Genomic DNA, 24,271 nt, shown 5'->3' on the forward strand with positions numbered 1-24,271 from the left:
TTTCTTCCCACAGTAAACCATGATGCAGTCTCTTCTCACACACATACCCAGCCATCCACATTAGGCAACAGATTCATTGGACCATACGGTCTTCTTCCATTCACCAGTTAACAGCTCTAACTGGCTGTTGGGTATGCAGTCACATGTGTGGCAAGGTCAGATGCACGGTTTGCCGTTATATTAAAACTTGCTGTAAATCGTGCCACAGTAGCCATTCTCTTGGTTTCTACCAGAAGAGACAGCCTTCATTAACCCCTTGCATCAATGATTCTTGGCAGCACAACAACTTGTTGGTGGATTGCGGTCCGTTCGCCAATCCTAAACCTTGAACCACTGTCGGTAGGTATAAATCACGGCTGACAGTGAGCACCCCACAAGCCTTGCTGCTGGCCCAGTCTTCTTGCTGTAACAATTTGGCCCTTATCAAAGTCACTCAAGTCTTTACACCTGTCCCTATCTTCTGCATTCAACACATCAATTATGAGTACCTAATATCAAGTTAACATCTAACAGATCACAAGCACCGTTGTCATGAGGTAGTCAATGCCGTCAGCTTCGTATGGGACTGGTGATAATGTTTAAGCTCATCAGTGTAAAGTTGTAGAATAATTGCTGTAACTGGATGGAGGACCTAATCAGGGTCTTCAAAATTCTCAAGACATCTATAAAGTGGATCCAGCAGAATTCTTTCAGTTACGTTGTGTATCATACAGGAGGTATTCACATCCTAATCATTCAGTTGAATTGTCAGATGTCCCTCCTAAAGAGAAAATATATGTAGCATATCCTGAGTAGACAGGTATTTAATGAGAGCAGCAAGAACTTCCAGTTATCTGAAACTGAGGGAAGCCTTGCCAGTTCAGACAAGTGGAGGTTCCAGTCTTGGGTTGGATTCTCATTTGTCAACCATGGGTGATCTTCACCTAGTCAGGGTCAGTTAGTCTTCTTTATGCAAAATCCAACAACTAATCATTATCAATACAATTGTTTTTCTCACGCTGCTTGGCTCATACAAAGGTAATCAGCTGTCAATCTTTTGTTTATAATCACAGTTTGGTGCGGTCTTTTGGAGTTTTTTTTCATGTCATTTTGCAATGCCATTTTGGGAAGAGTCCACCAGATTCAAAATTCAGTGTCCACACCATGTCACATGACACAAAATTGCTACCAATGAACAGAAAGCCACATAGCACAGCAAACTCCACAGTGCAGAATTTGATACAAACATTTGGGTGAATTTTGTTCTTCACACATTTATATGGAAAAAAAGTTTAATATTGAACACGCAATCTGAAAAAAACTGGGAACATTAAAATCTACAGCTGTCACATTCATATTCAAAAATTCAAATATATTTAGATGTGATCTTCATCTATTACTAAGCAAGGTGTCTGTCTTTAATAATAAAAACTTAACTGGAGATTTTTCACAGTACTGCAGATAATGACCTGTGTTCAAATCCTGTGTCCCATCCGGTCTTTGTGCAGCCAACCCATTCCCCCTGTGCCTGCCCGAGTTTTTATTTTACAACTCAAAGACATGAAGACTAGTTCGACCAGCCATTCTAAGTCTGCTTGGTGTGAATGTGGCCTGTGATGACCCCTTTTAGTGTTGGTTCCCATTTTGCTCCTGCTCCCATAACCCTGAGGTAGGTTATACAGATTTGTAAAGTTTTCGTATTTTTGCTCTCACGATAACACCCATTTCTAGAAATGGGGCCATATTGCGTTAAATCAAACATTAACAACATGTATGATTTAAGTTTTTTTTTTTTTTTAAAGCCATAACTGTCAGAAGTCCGTTATTCATCAAGTCTGAAATGTTATAGCACTCCCCAGAGTTACATTTGCCAGGGGGCTGCGACAGTTTTATAGACGATGCCTTATTATTGATTGTTAATTGTGTCTAATAGTACCCCCAAGTGTGTAATTAATCTAATAGTTGACTGACTGTGTATGTTGTCAGAAATGAATTACACCCAAACTGGAGGGGGCAAGCAGCATATTGTTGATTTTTTCCTGTATTAGTATTATTAATAATAATAAAATAGTGTAGAACGTCTTAGTGTAGGTTTAGTGCCGTGGTCAGTAATATCTACAGTAGTCTCTATTATCTTAAATTCAAGTCAGGCCAAGAGGTTTTTTATACAACACATTTAAGGTGATATATACTCACTGACCAAATTATACAAAACCCCACACACCTGCTTATCCATGCAATTACCTAGCCAGCCAATCATATGGCAGCAGAGTAATACATAAAATCCTGCAGGTACTCGTCAGAAGCCTCAGTTAATATTCACATGAAACGATCTTTGTGGTTTTGATTGTGGCAGGATTGTTGGTGCTATACAGGCTGGTTTGAGTATTTCTTTAATTGACGATCTCCTGGGATTTTCACACACAACAGTCTCTCAGAATGGTGCAAAAAAAGATCCAGTGAGCAGCAGTTCTGCATGATAGAAACACCTTGTTGATTGGAAAGGTCAGAGGAGAATGGCCAGACTGGTTAAAGCTGACATAAAAGCTACAGTAACTCAGATAACCACTCTGTACAGCGGTGGTGAGCAGAAAATCATCTCAGCATACAGAATGAGTTGACCCTTGATGTGGATGGGCTACAACAGCTGAAGATCATGTTGGGTTCCAGTGATGTCAGCCAAGAACAGAAAGCTGAGTCTGCAGTGGGCACAGGCTCACTGGACAGCTGAAGACTGTACAAATGTATCCTTGTGTGACATAGGTGTGTCGAGAATTTTGAAAAAGTATAGGTAAACAATTGTTGGCAACTGTAAATAACAGTAATATCCGAGGAACAAGGAGTGAACAGTTTAACTAAAGAAACTAGACACTGGTAAAAGATTTGACTATACTCTGTCTACTGGTAAAAGGTTAATGTTTAAAACAAAAAAAAAATTAGACATAAGTAAACATTAACTACAGTCATATGGTCACAAAGGTTATGAATATCCTCTTGTGGAATGTCAGTCAATGCCCATTCGATCTGGAGGTGCAACTGGTCATGGTTCATTGCCGGCAGGTAGGTCTAGTGCGTGCGTAGGTCAGATGACTTAATGATCATCCTCCAGATAGAACACGTTGAATTACAAAGGCAGAATATGGGCAGGCATTATCTTGCTGGAAGAACATCTCCCATTTCATACAGGGATGGGATCAGGACCAGCTGGATGATGTTCCCTCCACAAAAACCAGAAAAGTTTGAGCACTGATAAGCACTATAACTGTTGCAACCTGCGTCATGATGACTGGTGTGGGCCCTTTGCATTTCAGGCATATAGTTGATGAATGAGGCTGTCCATGAGGTCACCTTCGTACTAAAACTGTCTGCCATTCCTACCTCCAATCAGCCTATTCAAAATACCACTGCAGGTGTGTATGGCAGTCATCCCAGAGGAACGTGTGACTGCAGTCCTACTGTTTGAACACAATTTCATGTGGCCCAACTGGAAAATTCTGGTGCTACAGTAGCTCTGATGCATGACACAGCCTTTCTTGTGTTGCACCACTCCAGACAGGCATTTGTAAGCTTGGTATGTCCACAACCAAGTATCAGGCTGTGGGTGTTCTATTTATTGTCAACACAGATACATCAGACAGTTTCTGCAGTTTGACGGAAAGACTATCCTGCTTTGATAGGCTCTGCACATTTAGGTTTACTAGGCATGAAGAACACTTCACACATTATTATGCAGCACATGACAACACAAACATCAGCTTTTGTAATGCTGTTAGCGCCACCTACTGAAGGCAGAGATGGGACCTTTGCTATACTCTATACAGCCACAGGATCGGTCACCGACGCTGGGACTTTCATCACAACACCACCTTCCATCTCTAGTATATTGTATTACAGTATTTTACACTATTGCTCCTCACCGTTTTGTGATCCACAAATGTATAGTATACTGTGTTATGTTGGGTTGTGTTTTTTGGGGGCACAATGCAGGTAGAAAAATCAAACTGATTCATACAATGTCACATGGTGGTATTTTTACTTCTGAGATTAAAAATAATAAAAATAAATTTAAAAAACTGGCATAAGTCTGAAGCAACACAATCTGAAAAAAGTGAGGGAGTCTGAATACTTTCGGAATGCACTGTACTTTAAAAAAAAAAAAAAAATAAAAATAAAAATAAAAAAAGCATGGTCCCTTCATAAAGGTAGTGGGAACCTTAAAAGTATATTTTTTTCCTCATGGTGCTAAAAATTTCACTTAAACACTTAAATCATGCACATCCTGTATAATATTTGAATACTTTCCAGTTGGACTGGTCATCTAATTGACTATTGCTTGCTTTAGGCACAGTAATCTAAGAAACACTTTCTTCACAACAATACAAGATATATGCAACAGCCCAATCAACACCCAAATTCCTAAAGCACTACTTAAATATTACAGAAATGTTCAATGATTTAACACTAGTATGCAGTTGTGTTACTCAGCTATTTAAGAGGTTAATGGATCAAAAAACAAAAAGTGTCTTTAATGCCATGCCTTGCCTTTGCCCTGCAACTAGTAGTTTTAAAACGTCAACAGGAGTAAATTAAACGAACATGATGAACTAATCTTTCAGTCAGAATGCAACTCACTGCCAATTCCATGATACTGTGCTTAGAAAAGTGACAAGCACTGAACTATTTTAAAACAGCATCCAACTAGAGCAGTTACAATCAGCCAAAGCAGGGCGCCACCTAAAAAGCTTTATAATTGTTTATATGCGGTGCACACACACACACACATACACACAGAGAAACTGATGACATACAAATATAAAAAGGAGAACTAACTTTGGAAAAGACCGAAACTGCCCTATTCCTTTTATTACTTGTGCTCCTTTTTGGGCCAAATACAAGATAGGAAAATGGTAATCACAAAGAATCTTCAAGGCACTAACTACAAATGAAACACTCTTTCATAAGATGATTTTTTAAACAAAATTTATGCTTTTAATAAATTTTGTAACAAAAATATTCTTCTAAATGAGCATGCACTATATGTAATAAGACTTAAAGACTAACAGGACACAAAAATGTTTTAATACTTATTTCTACATAGCATCTTTACATAAAACATTTACCCAAAATTATGAAGAGACAATCTGAACATATCATTAGTGCAAATCCATTTGCTGTTAACATTCTTTAGATGAAACAGCTGATGAAAACCCATGACAGGATCATTATCCACCTAAAAATAAAAAGCAAAATAAAGTGAGCGTTACTCATAATGTAGGTTAAGACACTTTCTTGTAGCTACATGTGAAAATGTAGGGAAAAAATAAGCATAGGTACAGAAGACCTGACAAATCAAAGTGATGGACTTCGCATGAATAAGAAACAGTAGTTCTGTAAAAATAAAACATATGCAGCATTTTCATTGACACTTTCATTAATATGATGTAATTGTTTCAAGAATTAATCACAGAAATTAAACAAGAATTACACTCACAGATTTTGTAAAATATCTTGATGGTAAGCTTCAAAATATCATTTACATTGTACATATTTGCTGTTTTAATACTGCAGAAAACTGTAATGTGCACAAGTAACATTTAAAATAAAAAGTAGGTTTACAGTTGTGAGCACACAAAACAGTTTATTGTTGTATTATTATTTACTTATTAATTATTGTATTATATGCCTTCTTAGTCATCATCTTATTATCACTGTACCATTTGACATTGTTTGAGTTAATAAAATTAATAAAGCTACTGTAACAACAACAGCCTGCATTTCTTTTTCCATACAAACTGTAAACCTACTTTTGCCCAGCCCTGTATAATTAAATGCAAGCCAATATTAAAACATACACAAAAAAACACACAACTCCTGAAACAGGTAGCTCTGTATAGCAAGTAAGGTTGGGAGAGCTACCTTGATTTTTTTAGGTACTGACATCATAATAAAGAGAAAATCTTTAAGCTGGTGCTGGGCGGTATACCGGTTCATACCGAAAACCGTTTTTTTTTTTATTTTATGATATGGATTTTTCTTATACCGCAACACCGGTTTAAATTGCCTAAACGACGTTTGGAACTTGGCGCAGCGGGAAACTGTTCAAGTGGGGACCTTTTTCACTGCTACACCGCTAAACACAGATTTGTTGCACTAGGGCTCTTTTTCACTGCTACACCACCAAATAGTGGGCGGTAGCATAGGAATGCTGCGTGGTGAAAATGGACAGAGAGCCTGGAGATACTTTAGTTTTAAAAGGTCAGATGTGTAAATACTGTTTCTATACTACTGGCTAATACTGCAAGCCAAGTTGTACTTGTTTCATTTGTTTTCAATACAGTGTAATGTACCTGGGTACTGTGTAATAGTGTGACGACATGTTTTCAAACCCCGTCATAAGTTATATAGCACATTAAATGATTTGTGTTAAGTGATTCTTAAACTGACTTCGTCTTGCACTAACAGGAGGCGCCTGCAGCGATCGCCGCACAGAATACATTCACTTCACGATCTTCCTTCTCTCTGAACATTTAGAATGCTAAAATAAATACTTAATATAATTTTCATGGTGAAATGCATTAAAGCATACATTAATCATATGGGGGCACGGCGGCGTGCCTGCCTTGCATTTGCATGTTTTTCTGGTGGGTTTACTCGGCGCTTCAGTTTCCTTTCAAAGTCATTTAGGATGTGGGGTTTTGTTGTGCTATATTGACCCTGCTAGTGTATGTTTTGCTTGTATTTATCCTTCGATGTGCTGGCGACTCGTTCAGAGATGGGCGCAACTCTGAATGGATGGCATAATTAAACATGCATAACGAAGATATTTTTAAAGTTCTGAACACTCCGTGGGCTAAGTTTATAACTAGTTTTAATTTCACAAAGACGTTTATCGTGTGGTGATTGGTTATGTGGAGAAAGAAAAAGGACGGATAGGAACTGGGGTTTTAGTACGTCAGATAGAGACAGCACGCGTGCAATAAAGAAAGCCCGCTCAGAAGAACATGCATTGAATTCTGTGTTCGTGTCTCCGACCACCAGATCACAAACCCAACATTTACACAATATTTAAGTTAAACCTGTGCGATACCCATTCATACATCCAGTTTTTTGGAGCCTCGTCACACCTGCCATAAAGGTCTCTACACTGAACGTACACCTGGGGACCCCTTACTGCCAGGGAGCAGCACTACCGCCTCACTGCCATGCTTGTTTAATACCTGCTTTAATGCATTTCATCATGAAAATGATATCAAGTATTTATCTTAGCATTCTAAATTTTGAGAGAGCAGGAATACCATGAAATGAATGGATTCTGTGCGGTGATTGCTGCCTCCTCTTAGTGCATAGGAAGTCAGTTTAAGAAGCATAGTGATTAACAACTGGGTCGGGGAACACAACACAAAGCATTTAATGTGCTGCATTAACTTATGACGGGGTTTGAGAAAATCAAGTAAATTAAACATTGATTTTAGGATGAAGTTTAGTTTATGACATTCTACTTTAATTATCCCTATAACGCCGAGCGCGACGTTTTAGTAACATTTAATTAAAACGTATCTGGTACAGAAATTCTAAAGCTTTTGGAGCCGACGACGATGTCAACGAAATCGGCGCACTTTGCTATTACAAATGCATACCGCTAGTCAGGCATTTTAGCGGCCAAATGCTTGAATAGTGGCACATGTTTCGACCGATTGTGCGTGTGTGGTTAGGTGCTCGTTGGCGTTCAGTGCATTTCACGATAATTTTCAATCTAGTGAAGTTTTAGTGTTGATATTTTTTGTATATGTTCATAAAACTGTAGTTTTTATGTCAAAGGTGTAATACTCATAAAAAACATTATATTTATTATATATTTCCGCTTTTTCAAAACGTAACGAATTCGTTACGTTCGTCTTTTGATTCGACGGTGACAAAAATTACCACAGCATGGATTGTGGTTTGTTTTATGGAAAACGGCGAATTTATGACCTAGATGGAAGCGGTACAGACTCAGACAAGGAACCAGATGGTAATACGGATGACACTGGTAAATAAAATGTGTATTATATTTAAAAATTTTCATTTTACAATATACAATTTGGGCAGCACGGTGGCACAGTGGGTAGCGCTGCTGCCTTGCAGTTGGGAGACCTGGGGACCTGGGTTTGCTTCTCAGGTCCTCCCTGCGTGGAGTTTGCATGTTCTCCTCATGTCTGCTTGGGTTTCCTCCCACAGTCCAAAGACATGCAGGTTAGATGCATTGGCAATTCTAAATTGTCCCTAGTGTGTGCCCTGCGGTGGGCTGGCACCCTGCCCGGGGTTTGTTTCCTGCCTTGTGCCCTGTGTTGACTGGGATTGGCTCCAGCAGACCCCCGTGATCCTGTGTTCAGATTCAGCGGGTTGAAAAATGGATGGATGGATATAAAATTTTAATTATATTGCTATTCAAACTATTTTGATAACTATTTATTTTTTCCCATGATAGGAAGTGAATATGCGCCCGATTATTTTGATTTGGATGAATTAGAAGACCTCGTAGTTAGTAATGATAATACTAGTGAAGATGAGTTAGAAACTTCAGTTGTTGAAGTTGAAGAATCAATTCCAATAACTACAAGTTCAAAGCCATCTACATCAAGAAATTTCCAATCAAAAAGAATTCCTCTTTGGCGGCACATTTCTGGAGACGGTACAGCTAGACCTATGCCTGAATGGTTAGGACAAATAGATTCTTCTGGGGTAATAAAACGTCCTGTTGAATATTTTAGACATTTTTTCTCGAAGGATATCATTACTCATATTGTCGACCAATCAAATCTTTATGCAATCCAGCAAAATCCTAATAAACCTCTTGCACTGAGTAGGCAGGAACTTGAGCAATTTTTGGGTACACTGCTTGCTATGTCTATGGTGAAGCTCTCAAATTCACGTTTATATTGGAAGAGCAAACTAAACTGTCCTATTGTATCGGAAGTGATAAGTAGAGATAGATGGGAAGAAATAAAGTCCAAGATTCACTTCAATGATAATTCACAAATTCCCTTACCTAATGAGAAAACAGATAAATTATTCAAGATCCGGCCTTTGATAGACCATTTACAAAAAAAGTTTCGGGAAATACCAATGCCCCAAATGCTATGCGTGGATGAACAGATAGTTCCATTCAAAGGTATATCAAGCATGAAACAATATATACCCAGCAAACCACACAAGTGGGGATACAAATTGTTTGTTCTTTGCGATGACAAAGGCATCATGTATGATTTTTTCATATATTCAGAGAAAATTGAACCGGTATTAGGAGAACCCGACTTGGGAGCTAGTTCAAATGTAGTACTGAAATTGGCCCAATCAATTCCTGTTGGATTGAACCATTTATTATATTTTGATAACTGGTTTACGTCACTTCCTTTGATGACAACTTTAGCAAAGAAAAAAATATTTAGCTTGGGAACTGTTAGAATCAATCGTTTGCCTGGCATCAAACTAATCAAGGACAAAGATTTGATGAAAAGAGGCAAAGGGTCCCATCAAGAAGTGACTGCTCTAGTTGAAGATACTGAAGTACGTGTAGTGAAATGGGCAGATAATAGAGTTGTAAACCTTATGTCAACTTTTGCCTCGGCAGAACCAAAGGCCAACTGTAAGCGATATGACAAAAAGACAAAACAAACCATCACAATCGATTGCCCCGCTATTGTGAAAACCTACAATCAGTTTATGGGAGGTGTTGATTTGATGGACTCGCTAATTGCACTGTACAGAATTCACATCAGATCGAAAAAATATTATCACAAATTATTTTTTCATTTTATAGATGTGACTGTTGTGAACTCTTGGCTACTTTATCGTAGAGACTGTGAGAGCCTTCAGTTACCAAAAAAAAAAGATCCAAAGTCTGCAAGAGTTCAAAATGAGCATCACCGAAGCTCTTCTTCTTGAAGAAAAAAGTAATAGACCAACAAAAAGAGGCAGACCTTCAACTAGTTCTACTGATGTTGAGTTTGCTAACAAAAAGAGAAGAGGTCCTGCCACCAAAAGTATCCCTGGAAGTGATATCCGTTTGGATGGTCTTCACCATTACCCTGAGGTCACAAACAGAGGAAGATGCAAAAATGTAAATTGCAAGAGTGCACCAGTATTTTTCTGCAGCAAATGCAAAGTTCATCTTTGTATCACAAAAGAAAAAAATTGTTTTGTTCAATTTCACACTAACTAAAATTATAAACAAATACATTTTGTATTATACTTTATAAATAAAATAAGCTTTCAGTTTGTTTTTTTTATTTAATAATAAAATAAGATGAAAAACAATATAGAAATGAAGGTGCATTTTTTATTCTTGTATTATAGATCCATGGACGAATGTGACAATTTGGTTACATTTAAAAAACATTGCAAATTTTATATTTTTTTAATATATTTTGGTTGTTTTATATATTGATAACTATGAAAGTAAAGAATAAAAACAAAAAAATTTTTTTTTCCTGAAATTAAAAATTCAGGCGTTATAGGGTTATGAAGTAAACTATGAAAATAAAGTGGAAATGTTGACTTTAATCTTGACATAAGCGTCAAAATTAAAGTGGAAATGTCGAGAATAAAGTCAGCATGTCGACTTTATTCTTGACATATACCGGTAGTTTGTTTTTTTTCTTCCCTCTTTACTGTATTTTTTTTTTCTTCACCGTGGCCCTAATGCACTTCTGTAGGGCTATACCACAAATAGCATTATACAGTAAATGCAAGTTGCAGTTATTTTATTTATGTATATAACTTAGCTTGAAGCAAGGCCCATATTAATGCAGTTTGCCTAAATGATGGTACAATTGGTAAGGATGTCATCACAAAGTTGTACTTGTTTTATTTTATTTTAATTTGGTGAATGCTGTGTAATGCACCTGGGCTTGAAGTCTTGAAGTAATAGTGCAGCTATCAGTAATAATACTATTATTTATTTTATTGTTATTATTTATTAGTTTAAATATTATGCAGTTTATTGATGGTAAAGTTGTTTAAAAAGTCACTTTAATGTGTCAGTGGACAGAGATTGTTAACATTAACAGAAAGTGTAGTTGGTTCACAAAAAATATTTACTATTTATTACTTTTCTAAGACATGTTCAGTGCAATACAAGTTTTGACAAGCACCTCTGGATATTTTACTAAGTCTAAATGCCTCTTTGGATGGTTGAAAATATGTTGTCAAAATCATAGTTTAAGTTTTTGCAAAATTTGTTCAATAAAAAGGTTCTATATTTTGACTGCAACTGTCATGCAATGTGATTCCTTCTCTTCATTAGTGTCACCCCCTTGAAAACTATCACTTTATGGGGCCATGCAAACCTGTATTAATACTTGTGTGCACATTAAAATGTTTTTTTGTACAATGTACAATTCTCATAACAGTGGAATAAGTTATTCTTAGCCAGTCTACTGCAGTAATTGCAGTGCAAAATGTGGTTAACATTCACTCATGCATGGGGAAAAAAAATACCGTCCAATACCGTGAAACCGGGATAATTTAGAAAAATACTGTGATATAGAATTTTGGTCATACCGCCCACCCCTACTTTAAGCACTTACAATATTTTATGTCAATGCTATTACATATGAATACTAAACTATAAAATGTATCTGCTTCGTTTTTCTCTCTCTGGAATTTTGTAAACGCAGCCAAGGAACACATTCTGTTACTATTTTAAAATCTTTTGATCAGTAGGCAGTACAAAGACAAGTAACACCTTGGAGCTTGGAGAATAGCTGTGTCAATGTGATATTTCAGTTTTCTATCTACTATTTAATAAAACACCAAGGTTTGTGTGACCAGTCCCTCCGAGCAATCTGATATGTCAGTTTGGTTTTGGTGATGCAACGAAAGAGTAAGTCACATGAGGAGAAGTAAAAGGATATAAGGCACGCTGAGAGAGTTATCTTTAAAGACAGCAAGGATAAAACAAGACAGGAGGCAAGAAAGGTGCCTACAAGATAACGACAGAGTCTGAGAAGCAGGCTTTACAGGAAGACACTCGAGACAGAGTGGCAGTGAAAAGACGTTCACACAAACACAAATATAGAATAAAGGCACTGAAAGTACACATAAGGCAAAAGATATATAATTTCTTTTTTAATTATTCTGTTACCTGTTTCTAATTTCTAATACCATGTTTTTGCTTTCTCATTCTGGGGTACTGAGTATTGCTTGATGTAGGGAAAAACAACTTTAGAAGATTTTATCAAAGGCTAACAAAATGTAACAAAATGTGAAAAAAGTGACTGTCAAGGTGTATTATCACTTTGTGTGTTTTTATAATAATTACTCAACATTATAAACAACAACTTTACCTACATTTACCCTACTGTTTTACAAGGGCAATACTGGTTCTTTCATTGCTTGTATGTTTGGACACATAAAATACACTTCAGTAATACGTCATATAAAATAAAGTCATCAAACTGAAGACAGTTACACCAAAACTGATGCTTTATAGTTCTCTAAATGCACCCTTCCTCTAAAAAACAAAATCTGTAATCTATCTATAAAGCATAACCTTTTAATTTTCCTTTATGCAAAGCTTTGTTTTTCAAAGCGCACATTTCTCACATATAACTGTTGTCATTGACCTTAACATCCCCCAAATCCTGTTTGTAGCTCATGGCCTGACCAAGTGGCCAGAAACACTACCGAGTGAGCTGTTGACAGACAAAACGGCGCCAGAGTGATTCAATGGTTAGCACACCAAGAAATTCTGGATCAATCCCTGCCCATTACATTTAACTGTTTCTTCAAGCAAGCATTTCCCTCACTTTTTTGTCTCATGGAAATGCCAGGTAATTCAGTTAGCATAAAATAAAAAGTCTTCTTCAGAAAGTGTGATGTACTTTAAGTTCAAGGTGGTTTACCAGACCTCCCTTGTTCACTCCATCTAAAAATGTTGTTTAACATATTGTACACTTACTTTAACCTGTCCGACCACCATGCTGATAACACAACTGTCAGGTGTGGGCTGATGATCTTCCGCAGTGATGCTGTGTTGAACTTTCTCAAACGGTAATTGCTACGAAAAAGGCAACTTTTCATTAGTATATCATTATAAAATATTTTTAATAAAAAGCCTAATGGACATGAAAAATATTTAATATACAATATTAATAATCTTTCTCAATTTCAAGTAATTTAAACATTCCGTTAATAAAATGAGAAAAAAAGAAGGCTGAGAAAAAATAGTTTCCTAGCATTTTCATATCAAAAGCACATTCTATTTAATTGAACATGAAATTATTTTAATAATTGCTTACAGCATCAAAAAAAGCACAATTTAAGTTAACATGCTTACTTATTTTGTAAGAATGTCTAAAAGGTAATTCAAATAAGAGCAATTTGTTGTTGTGGGTTAGTTTGCTAAATCATCCAATAAAGCAACAGACCTGTGTCATTACTTTATCCAACAAAACTACAACAATATTTGCACAGGAATCATCATTAAATTTAAAATATGGTAGATTATGTAAACTTTAAAGATGAATTTAAAATGACTTAACTAATGATAATGATACAGTCATCATTACCCACCCTAAAGAATGGCACAATAATGCCAACCTGCAAACGTTGCAATCAAGCTCCGGTCTCACTGGGTCACATGTTTTGGGCCTGCACCAAATTAACATGATTTTGGGCCAAAATCGTTAAATGCCTTTCAGACAGCTTGGTGTCACAATCCCTCCTAATCCACTAACAGCTGTGTTTGGTGTACTTCTAGATGGGCTTAAAGTGGAGAAGGACAAACACTCTGTAATTGCCTTTACTTCATTATTGGTGCATAGACTTATCTTGCTCATTTGGAAGAATCCTAACTCTCCCATTCTAAGTCAGTGGGTAACTGATGTTGTATATTATTTGAAACTGGAAAAAATCCAATTTGCACTTAGAGAATCTGTACAAAACTTTTTCAAAACCTGGCAGGATCTAATCAATAACATTTTAGAATAAGCATTTAAATTGAGGAAGCAGGTACTCTCCCCTCTTTTACTCCATTTATCTTTACTCATTTATTATTTTATCTATTTATTTGTCTTTACTAGCATAATGTTTACACTGCTGGCCTAGCCCTCTTTCTCAGGGGTGGGGGTTGATTTGTTTTGAACCTTTTTCTTTTTTTTTGTAAAACTCAAGTTGTGTATGGAGTGTTATTTGATTTTAATAAAAAAAGAAAATGTACTTATTGGACCTAAATGTAAATTGCACTAAGCAGGCTAGTTTTCTTTTAGTTATTTGTTAGACAACTTTAAATCAACATATGGAGGGCATGGTTTATTTGTCGAATGTGTGTAAGAATACTGATGTCCTAAAAATTTAGGCGTTCTGTAGAAAGTATGAAGCTCAGCAACTTAGGTGACATGATGGATGTGGACAGAGGCCTAAGAACATCAGTGATCACCAGGATGAGAGATGCACAGAAGGAATTCCGAGTGCTGTTTTTCCTTCTAACTTCTAAAGGAACCTCTGGCATTGAAGACAGAAATTTATGAATTTGTACTTACAGTTAACTTTTGAAGTATTGCATTCTTTCCACAAAAACCTTCGCCTTCCCATGTTAAGCAAGAGGAATCAGTCTAAAGGAAAAATCAAAGAATGCTGAAATTGAGGTTTGTGGGCCACAAGCATAGGCTTTGCAATTTATGACAAGGTTTGCTCATTTCAACCTGCAATACAAAAGAAAGACTAGAAGGAGACCCCATCACTTACACAGTGAATCTGTGCCACACACATACACCCAAACATATAGCTTACAAAATGTTGCTGAAACAAAAAATCTTAAAATATAAATGTTAAGAGAGAAAAGTTTGATGTTTGGAGGTCAAATGGCAAGAACATGGAGGAGAACCAGTGCCTTTTTAACATGCGTGACATGCATCTTACTTAAGATCTAGTGGTATCAGAGCTGGTCTGCCAGATTCCAACCTTTGTTGAAAGTAAACTTTTATTGGCAATGACGCTTTTCCGAAGAAAATAAGGATGTTCTGCAGTTTCGGCAAAATACTAAATGCGGATAGGAACATAGGCAAGATATACATTAATCTATCTCCAGCAGCTGTCCACTATCCTGAAATCTAAACATCTTTTCTGGCATAAAAGTTAAGTCTAAGCATATTGTAAGGTGTATAGGAATGCATCGTGACTCACAGAATGAGGCACAAATCACATTTAGAGAGGACTAAGGGCAAAAGGATGAAGTGAAGGATTTGCTTAAAATGGCATGACTGTATTGTCATCAATGACTAGAGAATGGCTAATGTTAAATTGTAATTGCTTAGTAACTGCTCTGAAGTTATGAGGAAAGATCAGTTTAAAACATTTTCAGTGAAAACACTCACACAGGCAATTCAAATGTAAAAAGAGTTCATATCCTAAGTATTAGATGGATTTTGTTTTTAAATGGCTTTAGCCATCATACAAGAGTAAAACACAGAAAATGCATAAAACTTGTATAAAAACCAGAAACTGTTTTCAAGAGTTACTCTTTCTTTCATTGTACAAGCAGACAGCTGTAACCTTTACATGGACTTTTGGGCAACATATCACGATGAAAACCATTTCCACCTACAAAACAGTAGCAGAGTGTCATGTGCAAGTATAGCATGCACTAGAATAGGATGAACGCTTATTTGGTTCAAAACCAAATGAAAAACACATTTTCTAAATTCACTCTGTGTGAATGCTTCATGACTTCCTATCATTAATCAACTAGTCATAAACATACCTCATTTAAACAGGATATGCAAACACGACCAGTTCATCAGTAAAAATGTTTTCGCTAAAACGCAACAACACATTAAAAAGTCAAAAACACATTGTGGGTGAGCTACCCCATGTAAGTTACACGTTAAATAAAAGATTAAGTAACTGATAAGCCCTTATGTATGTAAAACAGTTAAAACAAATGTTTAAAAAAATAAATAGTACCAGTCAAATGTTTAGATAGGCCTACTCATAGAAATGGAAAATAGTAAGAAAAGCCTATCATATATAAACGCCTACATGTAGAAGTGTGTCTGTCTGTCCGGCCCGGAAGTGCGAGGCTACAGCATGAAACTGAAAGAAAGCAACTCTGTTGCCAAAGTGAAACTGCCGAGGAAAGACAAATAAGAGGGAAACTCGCTTAGCCGCTGATAGACAAGGGGTGCCGAGCACATCCACAAAACAAAACCGCCAACTCTGCATTTCAATTTTTTTCTGACGATTTCAATAATTTCTAGGAGCCCGGGCATTTTACAGCTACTTTTACAATAACAGTGAAGAGATCAAAATTAAACACACACAAAATTATGCAGTGAAAAAACTTCTATTTTAGACTCTTCAAAACAGACCCCCTTTACCTTGATGCCAGCTTTGCACACTCTAATCAGACTCTATGCCACCTTAATGGAACAGCCACACAAGATGCTTTTCCAACAGTTATGAATGAAGTTACACAAGGGGTGTGGGGGTGTGCTGGTAGGCTGTCCATCTTATTCAGATAAATAATAAAAATATAGAGGATTTGTAATGTGGATATTTATAACATAGGCGGCACAGTTGTGCTGCTGCTTCATAGTAAGGAGACCCGGGTTTGCTTCCCGAGTCCTCCCTGCGTGGAGTTTGCATGTTCTCCCCATGTCTGCATGGGTTTCCTCCCACAGTCCAAAGACATGCAGGTGAGGTGCACTGGCGATCCTAAATTGTCCCTAGTGTGTGTATGGGTGTGTGTGTGTACGTGCCCTGTGGTGGGCTGGCGCCCTGCCCGGGGTTTGTTTTCTGCCTTGCGCCCTGTGTTGGCTGGGATTGGCTCCAGTGGACCCCACCGTGACCCTGTAGTTGGGATATAGCATGTTGGATAATGGATGGATATTTATAACATATTACTGTGGTAATTTTTTAAAGTAACACCTAATTTAAAAACAGCACTTTTTTTTTTTTTTTTTATAAAATCATAGAAAACATTCGCTACCCATCCCAGACGAGCACAGATATACGGTACTTCTTGCCATTTAAACAGCTTGAACTTTCTATTTAGACAAACTGTTCAACTTTATATGTAAAAAACATCACTGCAAATTGCAGCCTATAAAAACAAACAAAAAGGCTACAAATTATAACTGCTTATAAATATGAAACAAACATTACGCCAAAGATGTGGAAGATGAGTTCATTAACTGAGCAAAAACATTGAGGTGATTGCATTTTAAGTGTGTGCAAATTATTCACACTTGTGAATTTAACTACTTTTTTGAAGCGATGCTGACAAATAGCATCTTATAAATAGTCACTCCTTTATCATTTGGCTTGAAACAGAAATGAGCTTGACTTGCAGAAGTTACAGTTAGCTTTAAAATAATATCCATCTTAACTGTCACCTTTTTTTTTTTTTAATTATTCTTACCTACAGGGCAGTGTCATTTGTTTCAAAAGAACAAAAGGAACAAAGGGTGTAAACTGTCCCATTTTTACTCAGAAGTAGTTACCTAATGAAATACATTTTGAAAAGGTTGCAAGACATGGACACAACTTTGTAGGTACTGACTAGTTCACCTAGATAGCATTTTTAGTACGGCATTTGTGTCCCTTACACATGTACTTTGAAATTAACAATTTAATCACTACTTGCTGTGATTGCTCTGATTCATTATTATTACTAAAAATATGTCAAACCACTTGTAAGACAGACTTTATACAAATAAGGGGTTTGCCTCCATGGAGGGCTTGTTAACAGTTTACTACTACATACATAGTTCCCACATATACCGAGTACATTTTGGCTGGCTGCCTGCCTTTCTTTGACTCTCCAGATAAACACAACCTAAACTATTTCAACTGAGTTTAGGTCTGGCAACTGTTGAGGCCAGATCATGCGCTGCAACACTCCACCACTCTCCATCTTTGCCAAATAGCTCCTACACAGCCAGTGGGTGTGGTTTTAGTTATAATCCTGTTGATAAACAAAGAACAGTCCAGCCACATAAGATGAAATACTGCTGTGGTAGCCGTGCTGATTAAGTTAGTCATTAATTCTAAATAAGTCAATGACAATGTCACCAGCAAAGCGCTAGGCTGTCAGATAGAATGTGCCTATTCAAGTATAATACAAAATTAAAAAAAAAAAAAAAAAAAGTTTGATATTGCTCAAAGGCAAAAACTGAAAATGTTTGTGTTAACCTTTCTTGAGGTATTATCTGATTAAACTCATTGAAACATTTATCATCATCATGATGGGTTGTAACCCAAGTTGAATTAATTGTCAGTTTGTGAGGCTGGTGACTCTAATAAGCTTATCCTCAGCAGAGTTAGCCCTTGATCCACACCTTTGATGAGGCAGTGCTTATAAGACTTGGTTTTATCATAGAGCTTCATGGTTTATATGACTGCACATGGTTCAAGGTTCTTAAAATTTTTCATACTGACTGACCTTGCTTTTGATTTAATCGTCTTTTCTCTTTGGTAAGATGTGCTGTTTTCACCAACACTATGGACTACTACAACAAGGAATAATGGCCTTCTATTACTTCTAAATACAGATATTTATACCTACACTTATTTGTCACAATACAATTAACTATTTAACTTTTCAAGAGTCACACATAATAAATACAGTGCATCCGGAAAGTATTCACAGCGCATCACTTTTTCCACATTTTGTTATGTAACAGCCTTATTCCAAAATGGATTAAATTCATTTTTTTCCTCAGAATTCTACACACAACACCCCATAATGACAACATGAAAAAAGTTTACTTGAGATTTTTGCAAATTTATTAAAAATAAAAAAATTGAGAAAGCACATGTACATAAGTATTCACAGCCTTTACCATGAAGCTCGAAATTGAGCTCAGGTGGATCCGGTTTCCCCTGATCATCCTTGAGATGTTTCTGCAGCTTCATTGGAGTCCACCTGTGGTAAATTACAGTTGGTTGCACATGATTTGGAAAGGCACACACCTGTCTATATAAGGTCCCACAATTGACAGATCATGTCAGAGCACAAACCAAGCATGAAGTCAAAGGAATTGTCTGTAGACCTCCGAGACAGGATTGTCTCGAGGCACAAATCTGGAGAAGGTTACAGAAAAATTTCTGCTGCTTTGATGGTCCCAGTGAGCACAGTGGCCTCCATCATCCATAAGTGGAAGAAGTTTGAAACCACCAGGACTCTTCCTAGAGCTGGCCGGCCATCTAAACTGAGCGATCAGGGGAAAAGGGCCTTAGTCAGGGAGGTGACCAAGAACCCGATGGTCACTCTGTCAGAGCTCCAGAGGTCCTCTGTGGAGAGAGGAGAACCTTCCAGAAGGACAACCATCTCTGCAGCAATCCACCAATCAGGCCTGTATGGTAGAGTGGCCAGACGGAAGCCACTCCTTAGTAAAAGGCACATGGCAGCCTGCCTGGAGTTTACCAAAAGGCACCTGAAGGACTCTCAGACCACGAGAAAGAAAATTCTCTGGTCTGATGAGACAAAGATTGAACTCTTTGGTGTGAATGCCAGGCGTCACGTTTGGAGGAAACCTGGCACCATCCCTACAGCGAAGCATGGTGGTGGCAGCATCATGCTGTGGGGATGTTTTGCAGTGGCAGGAACTGGGAGACTAGTCGGGATAAAGGGAAAGATGACTGCAGCAATGTACAGAGACATCCTGGATGAAAACCTGCTCCAGAGTGCTCTTGACCTCAGACTGGGGTGACAGTTCATCTTTTAGCAGGACAACGACCCTAAGCACACAGCCAAGATATCAAAGGAGTGGCTTCAGGACAACTCTGTGAATGTCCTTGAGTGGCCCAGCCAGAGCCCAGACTTGAATCCGATTGAACATCTCTGGAGAGATCTTAAAATGGCTGTGCACTGACGCTTCCCATCCAACCTGATGGAGCTTGAGAGGTGCTGCAAAGAGGAATGGGCGAAACTGGCCAAGGATAGGTGTGCCAAGCTTGTGGCATCATATCCAAAAAGACTTGAAGCTGTAATTGCTGCCAAAGGTGCATCGACAAAGTATTGAGCAAAGGCTGTGAATACTTATGAACATGGGATTTCTCAGTTTTTTTATTTTTAATAAATTTGCAAAAACCTCAAGTAAACTTTTTTCACGTTGTCATTACGGGGTGTTGTGTGTAGAATTCTGAGGAAAAAAATGAATTTAATCCATTTTGGAATAAGGCTGTAACATAACAAAATGTGGAAAAAGTGATGCGCTGTGAATACTTTCTGGATGCACTGTATGTTAATAACAGCAGCAAAATTTCCAGTTATAAAACCACAAACTTTTTAAATTAAAGCTACTTGTTTCTGGGGGTGTTCTAAAATTGTAAAAGTAAAATATTGGGTTCAAAAGAAATTCATACACGTTTGTCTCAGAAACAAACTTCAAGTATTTAGGCAAAAGCTTTGATATAAAAATATATCTAACACACACACAATCAGATATGGGTGGTATGGCAGTAGCGCTGCAACTAGGAACTACAAATAAACAAGAGTCTGAATTGAGATTTGATGGCAAGATGAGGACTTGTCACCAGATAGTGTTCATCACCAGATCTGAGTGGTTGAGAAGGAGCTTTGGACCTCACACGCGTCTCTTCATACATGGGTAATGAGCCACTGACTAGACTGTAGACATCATCAAGAACTTGAACTTAATACATACTACTCCAGGGTGACAGTGTAATGATCAAAAAAGGGGAATGGCAGGTGCTTGCTTTGGCTAGATGAATGCCAGATGGGCCACTGCATTCTGAATCATCTTCAGTGGCTTGGTAACATATATTGGTACTCCTCAACAGAGAGATGCAGTAGACCAAAGCCTGGACCAGGAGTTATGCTGCTTACTGTCAGATACAGTTTGATCTTGCAAATGTTGTATGGACTGAATATCTCTCTATTAAATATAAAAAAAACTTGGAACGAGACCTGTTCAGGGAGACGAGATGTGACCTTCTCAGAAAGACATTTTCACGTTCCACGAGACTAGACTTAGTGCCAAGAGATTTAACCACAGTCCGTGGTCAGAAAAAGACAAAGAGTAGATGACAAAGTAGAACATCGTAAAGAATTCAAAAACATCAGCGTGATACACATGCAGTGCAGGTTAGAGATTATGAAAGAAAGTACTACAATTTGAAAGTCTCAAAAAATGATAAAGATCGCATCAGCGCAAACAAATGGAAAATATTACTCAGTGAAATAACGGAACAGCGAAAAGAGATCGAATAGAGTTTGTGGACGTCTGGGGGAGAAGAGAGACAAGGCAGTGAGACAAAGGGACAGCTGCTGTACAGGCTTTTAAACATTTGAAGCGCCGCACGAGATGCAGATCACGCGACATGGCAGCAGCCGCCAGAGAGCAGGTTAAAAAAAAAATATATATATATATATATTTATTTCCCATTGTGTCACCGTTGAAGAGGGGTTATGGAGGAATGATTGCATCCCCTTGGGGTGCGTTCAGCCCTCCTATTCACAATGGCGCATAGCTTGATGGGGCAAAGTAGTATAATATATAATACACAGTACCCTAATAAGGCAAATAGGATTATTCGAGACCTCTGGCTGTCTGCACAGTCGCTTTTCCTACTCCTCTGTTCTAGCAAACAGTACAATATTATTGACACTCACAGCAGTGGATTCTATGCACAGGTTAAAAAGTTACTGAACAGTCAATCATGAAAAACAAATACTTGACATCAGGGGTGTCCAACTCCGATCCCGGAGTGCTGGACATTCATTCAAACCCTTTTTTAAGTAGTGACCACTTTCTGTTGCCAATTACCTGCTTTTGCATTATTTGTAATTGACTTGCTATTTAAGACTCAGACCCCTTAATTAGTAGTTAAACATTAAAGAGACACAAACCAGCTAACCTATGTCCACCATACAATATCTGAAAAAAGAGGAGAAGGGCTCTGTAATGTTGATCTGCTCAGGTCTATTATACATTTTTGTGGTTCTCTTACAGAAAAAGAAAAAAACATTCTGGAAATATATGCTGTGGCAGAACGACAGTACCAGCAAGCTATGGCGGTAAGTAATGGGTTTAATTAACAACAAGAATAGTCTTCTACAAGCAATTAAGAAATTGGGTGGAGACAAATAGGGCGAAGTAAGCTGGTCATCTCATCTTCACACCTCATTTTTGTCTGGCTGCTGTGTAAGGGGGGGAAAAAACAATTCAGAGGATGGAGTCTTTAAAAACACTGCAATTAAAACGAAGGGAACTGAAGTGAAAGAACAGCACAAATTAGTCCCTGATGAAGAAAATGTCAGGAAGGAGAATCAACAGCCAGTGTAGTCGTCTAGGGTCAGAGGTGGACACTCCAGCTTTACATACTCCTTCAAAGACATACTGTAATATTATGTGTAATTGTGTATGTATGTTGCATTCTACTTTGGCTGTTGTATCTTTGAGTATTTTATGGTTGTTGTATTACTATTACTTGTCTGATGAATCGGTCAAGAAAGAGTTTTATTATACAACTGTCTAAGGATTTCGCAAGAACTAATTTTTTCGGTACCAATGTCATGAAAAATTTTTTTTTTTTTTTAACCAGTATCGGCAATACAGAGAAAGTTGGTATCATACTCATATGTGACTGCACTTACACAAATTAGTTGGGGCACCACAATAATCTGTGCGAAAATCATAAGTAAAACTTCACATGGAAATTGCCCAGTGGTTGATGATACACCATCACCATCAACACATGTCGAATAGTAAAACAAAAGAACAGTATCTCTGGAAGTACTTTGAGTTTCAGGCAGCAGAATTTCAAGAATCACAGTTTAAAAGAGGCAAGACACACAAAAACTGGCTCATGTTATTGACACTTTTATCCTTTAACATTATTCACTTCTACAACTGAGGTACTTTTAATAAAAAGCCACTGGATGGGATTTCTGTTTCTACCGTGTTGTCGGAAAGTACCGAGTGTTGCAAAAATGTCACCAGGTATTAGTATCGAATACACTTCTTGTCTACCTAGATCCCTACAATAAATATATGACAAAACTGAATTTGAACTTGAGACAGCTGTCGTAAAACTGAAAGATTGAGTGCATAAAGGCTTTTACAGATGTATTTGTTCATCAAACTGTAGGCAAAAGGTACCCTGAAATTGAACATTTCGGATGATCATCAGCCGCACTGCACACGTCAAACGTGAGTGTGTACCTGTCATAACACATGACCCACCGGCAGGGCAGTCTGAGCGCGCGCACACCCACGTGTCAGTCTCTTGGGTGACTGGGCCAAAATGCGCGCGCCCGTGCTGTCCTCTTTCTCGGCTTTTACTGTAGCGATCGTGAACGAGTATACTTACGTAAAGGTCTCCCAGAAGTAATCGGTTCGTGTCGAAACACCGATAGTAGTGCTGCACAAAGCTGGAACCGATCTGCTGCCACACTGGCCCGGTGCCGTCCATCCTCCTCGTGTTTAAACCTGAAAAGGGCACCAGAAAAACGTGTGCACAAACACAAGGACATCCGAGTGCAAAAACGTGACTTCGGCGTAAACAGCATGTCTTAACAAATTTACTCCAATGTATTTCAAACTAATCCTTAACAGCAGACATGCCCTGGGCCGGCCAGCATTTCAACTACGTAACGTCTATCACTTGAATTTCTCCACGCGTTTATCTCGCATATTCCCGTACTTTGGCCACCTCTCGCTTTCACTCCTTACTTTCCCAGAGTGCCGTACGCTCATATCGCACTATGTTCATACCATTCAATCCTTAACCAACACTTTTGGAAAACGATTAACTAAAACGCGGAGGCGGCGTCAGCGTGTCCGTTGTTTTTACCCGTGCACTTTTTCCTGAGTACACACAAATACGACTGGCTTACCTTTCGAAAACTGCAGCCAAACGCTGAAGATAACGTGAATACACCGACTAAATTGACTTTACTTTTCTTCGGGGTGATGCTGCAAATCGCGCTTTCCTTGAACGGAAAGACAAACTGGATGACGCCGTTTTCAAAACTCGCTGAGAGAAACAGCCAATGGGATAGAAGCGGGTTGCACGTGACCATGTCCGTCATCCGTAAAAGACCGAACATTAACGAAATCCTGCGACTTTACGACTGGGTTATAGTGTTGAAACACTCCCCTTTTGCACACGTGGTAAAAGGCAAGCAGCTGTATTCCCTGCTTTTCAGATCTCAATTTTATTTTTTTAATAAAATGTTCGAGTAAATAGTAAGTGCGTTTAGCACTACAAAATCTTAGTTTCGAACGTCGTAGTGGAGTTTTCCTCGTTTATACCTGCATTTACAAGTGAAGTCGCTTTATTG

General features: G+C 37.9%; 1 protein-coding gene across 2 annotated transcripts; it reads right to left on the reverse strand.

The window, feature by feature from the left end:
• Nucleotides 1-4,805: 4,805 nt before the first annotated feature.
• Nucleotides 4,806-24,034, reverse strand: nutf2l (nuclear transport factor 2, like). 2 transcript variants are annotated; one of them, XM_028817184.2, is made up of 5 exons: nucleotides 23,825-23,980; nucleotides 23,299-23,417; nucleotides 14,502-14,573; nucleotides 12,920-13,018; nucleotides 4,806-5,209 (listed from the first exon to the last, which is right to left on the reverse strand). In XM_028817184.2, the coding sequence occupies exons 2-5, from the start codon at nucleotides 23,398-23,400 to the stop codon at nucleotides 5,096-5,098; spliced, it is 387 nt and encodes a 128-aa protein (XP_028673017.1). In that variant the 5' UTR covers nucleotides 23,401-23,417; nucleotides 23,825-23,980; the 3' UTR covers nucleotides 4,806-5,095. The 2 variants fall into 2 exon arrangements, with proteins under 2 accessions (XP_028673017.1, XP_051791682.1); XM_051935722.1 differs by lacking the exon at nucleotides 23,299-23,417 and having other exon boundaries at nucleotides 23,825-24,034.
• Nucleotides 24,035-24,271: the final 237 nt, after the last annotated feature.

The sequence above is a fragment of the Erpetoichthys calabaricus genome, chromosome 13, assembly GCF_900747795.2.
Source record: "Erpetoichthys calabaricus chromosome 13, fErpCal1.3, whole genome shotgun sequence".
Lineage (NCBI taxonomy): Eukaryota > Metazoa > Chordata > Cladistia > Polypteriformes > Polypteridae > Erpetoichthys > Erpetoichthys calabaricus.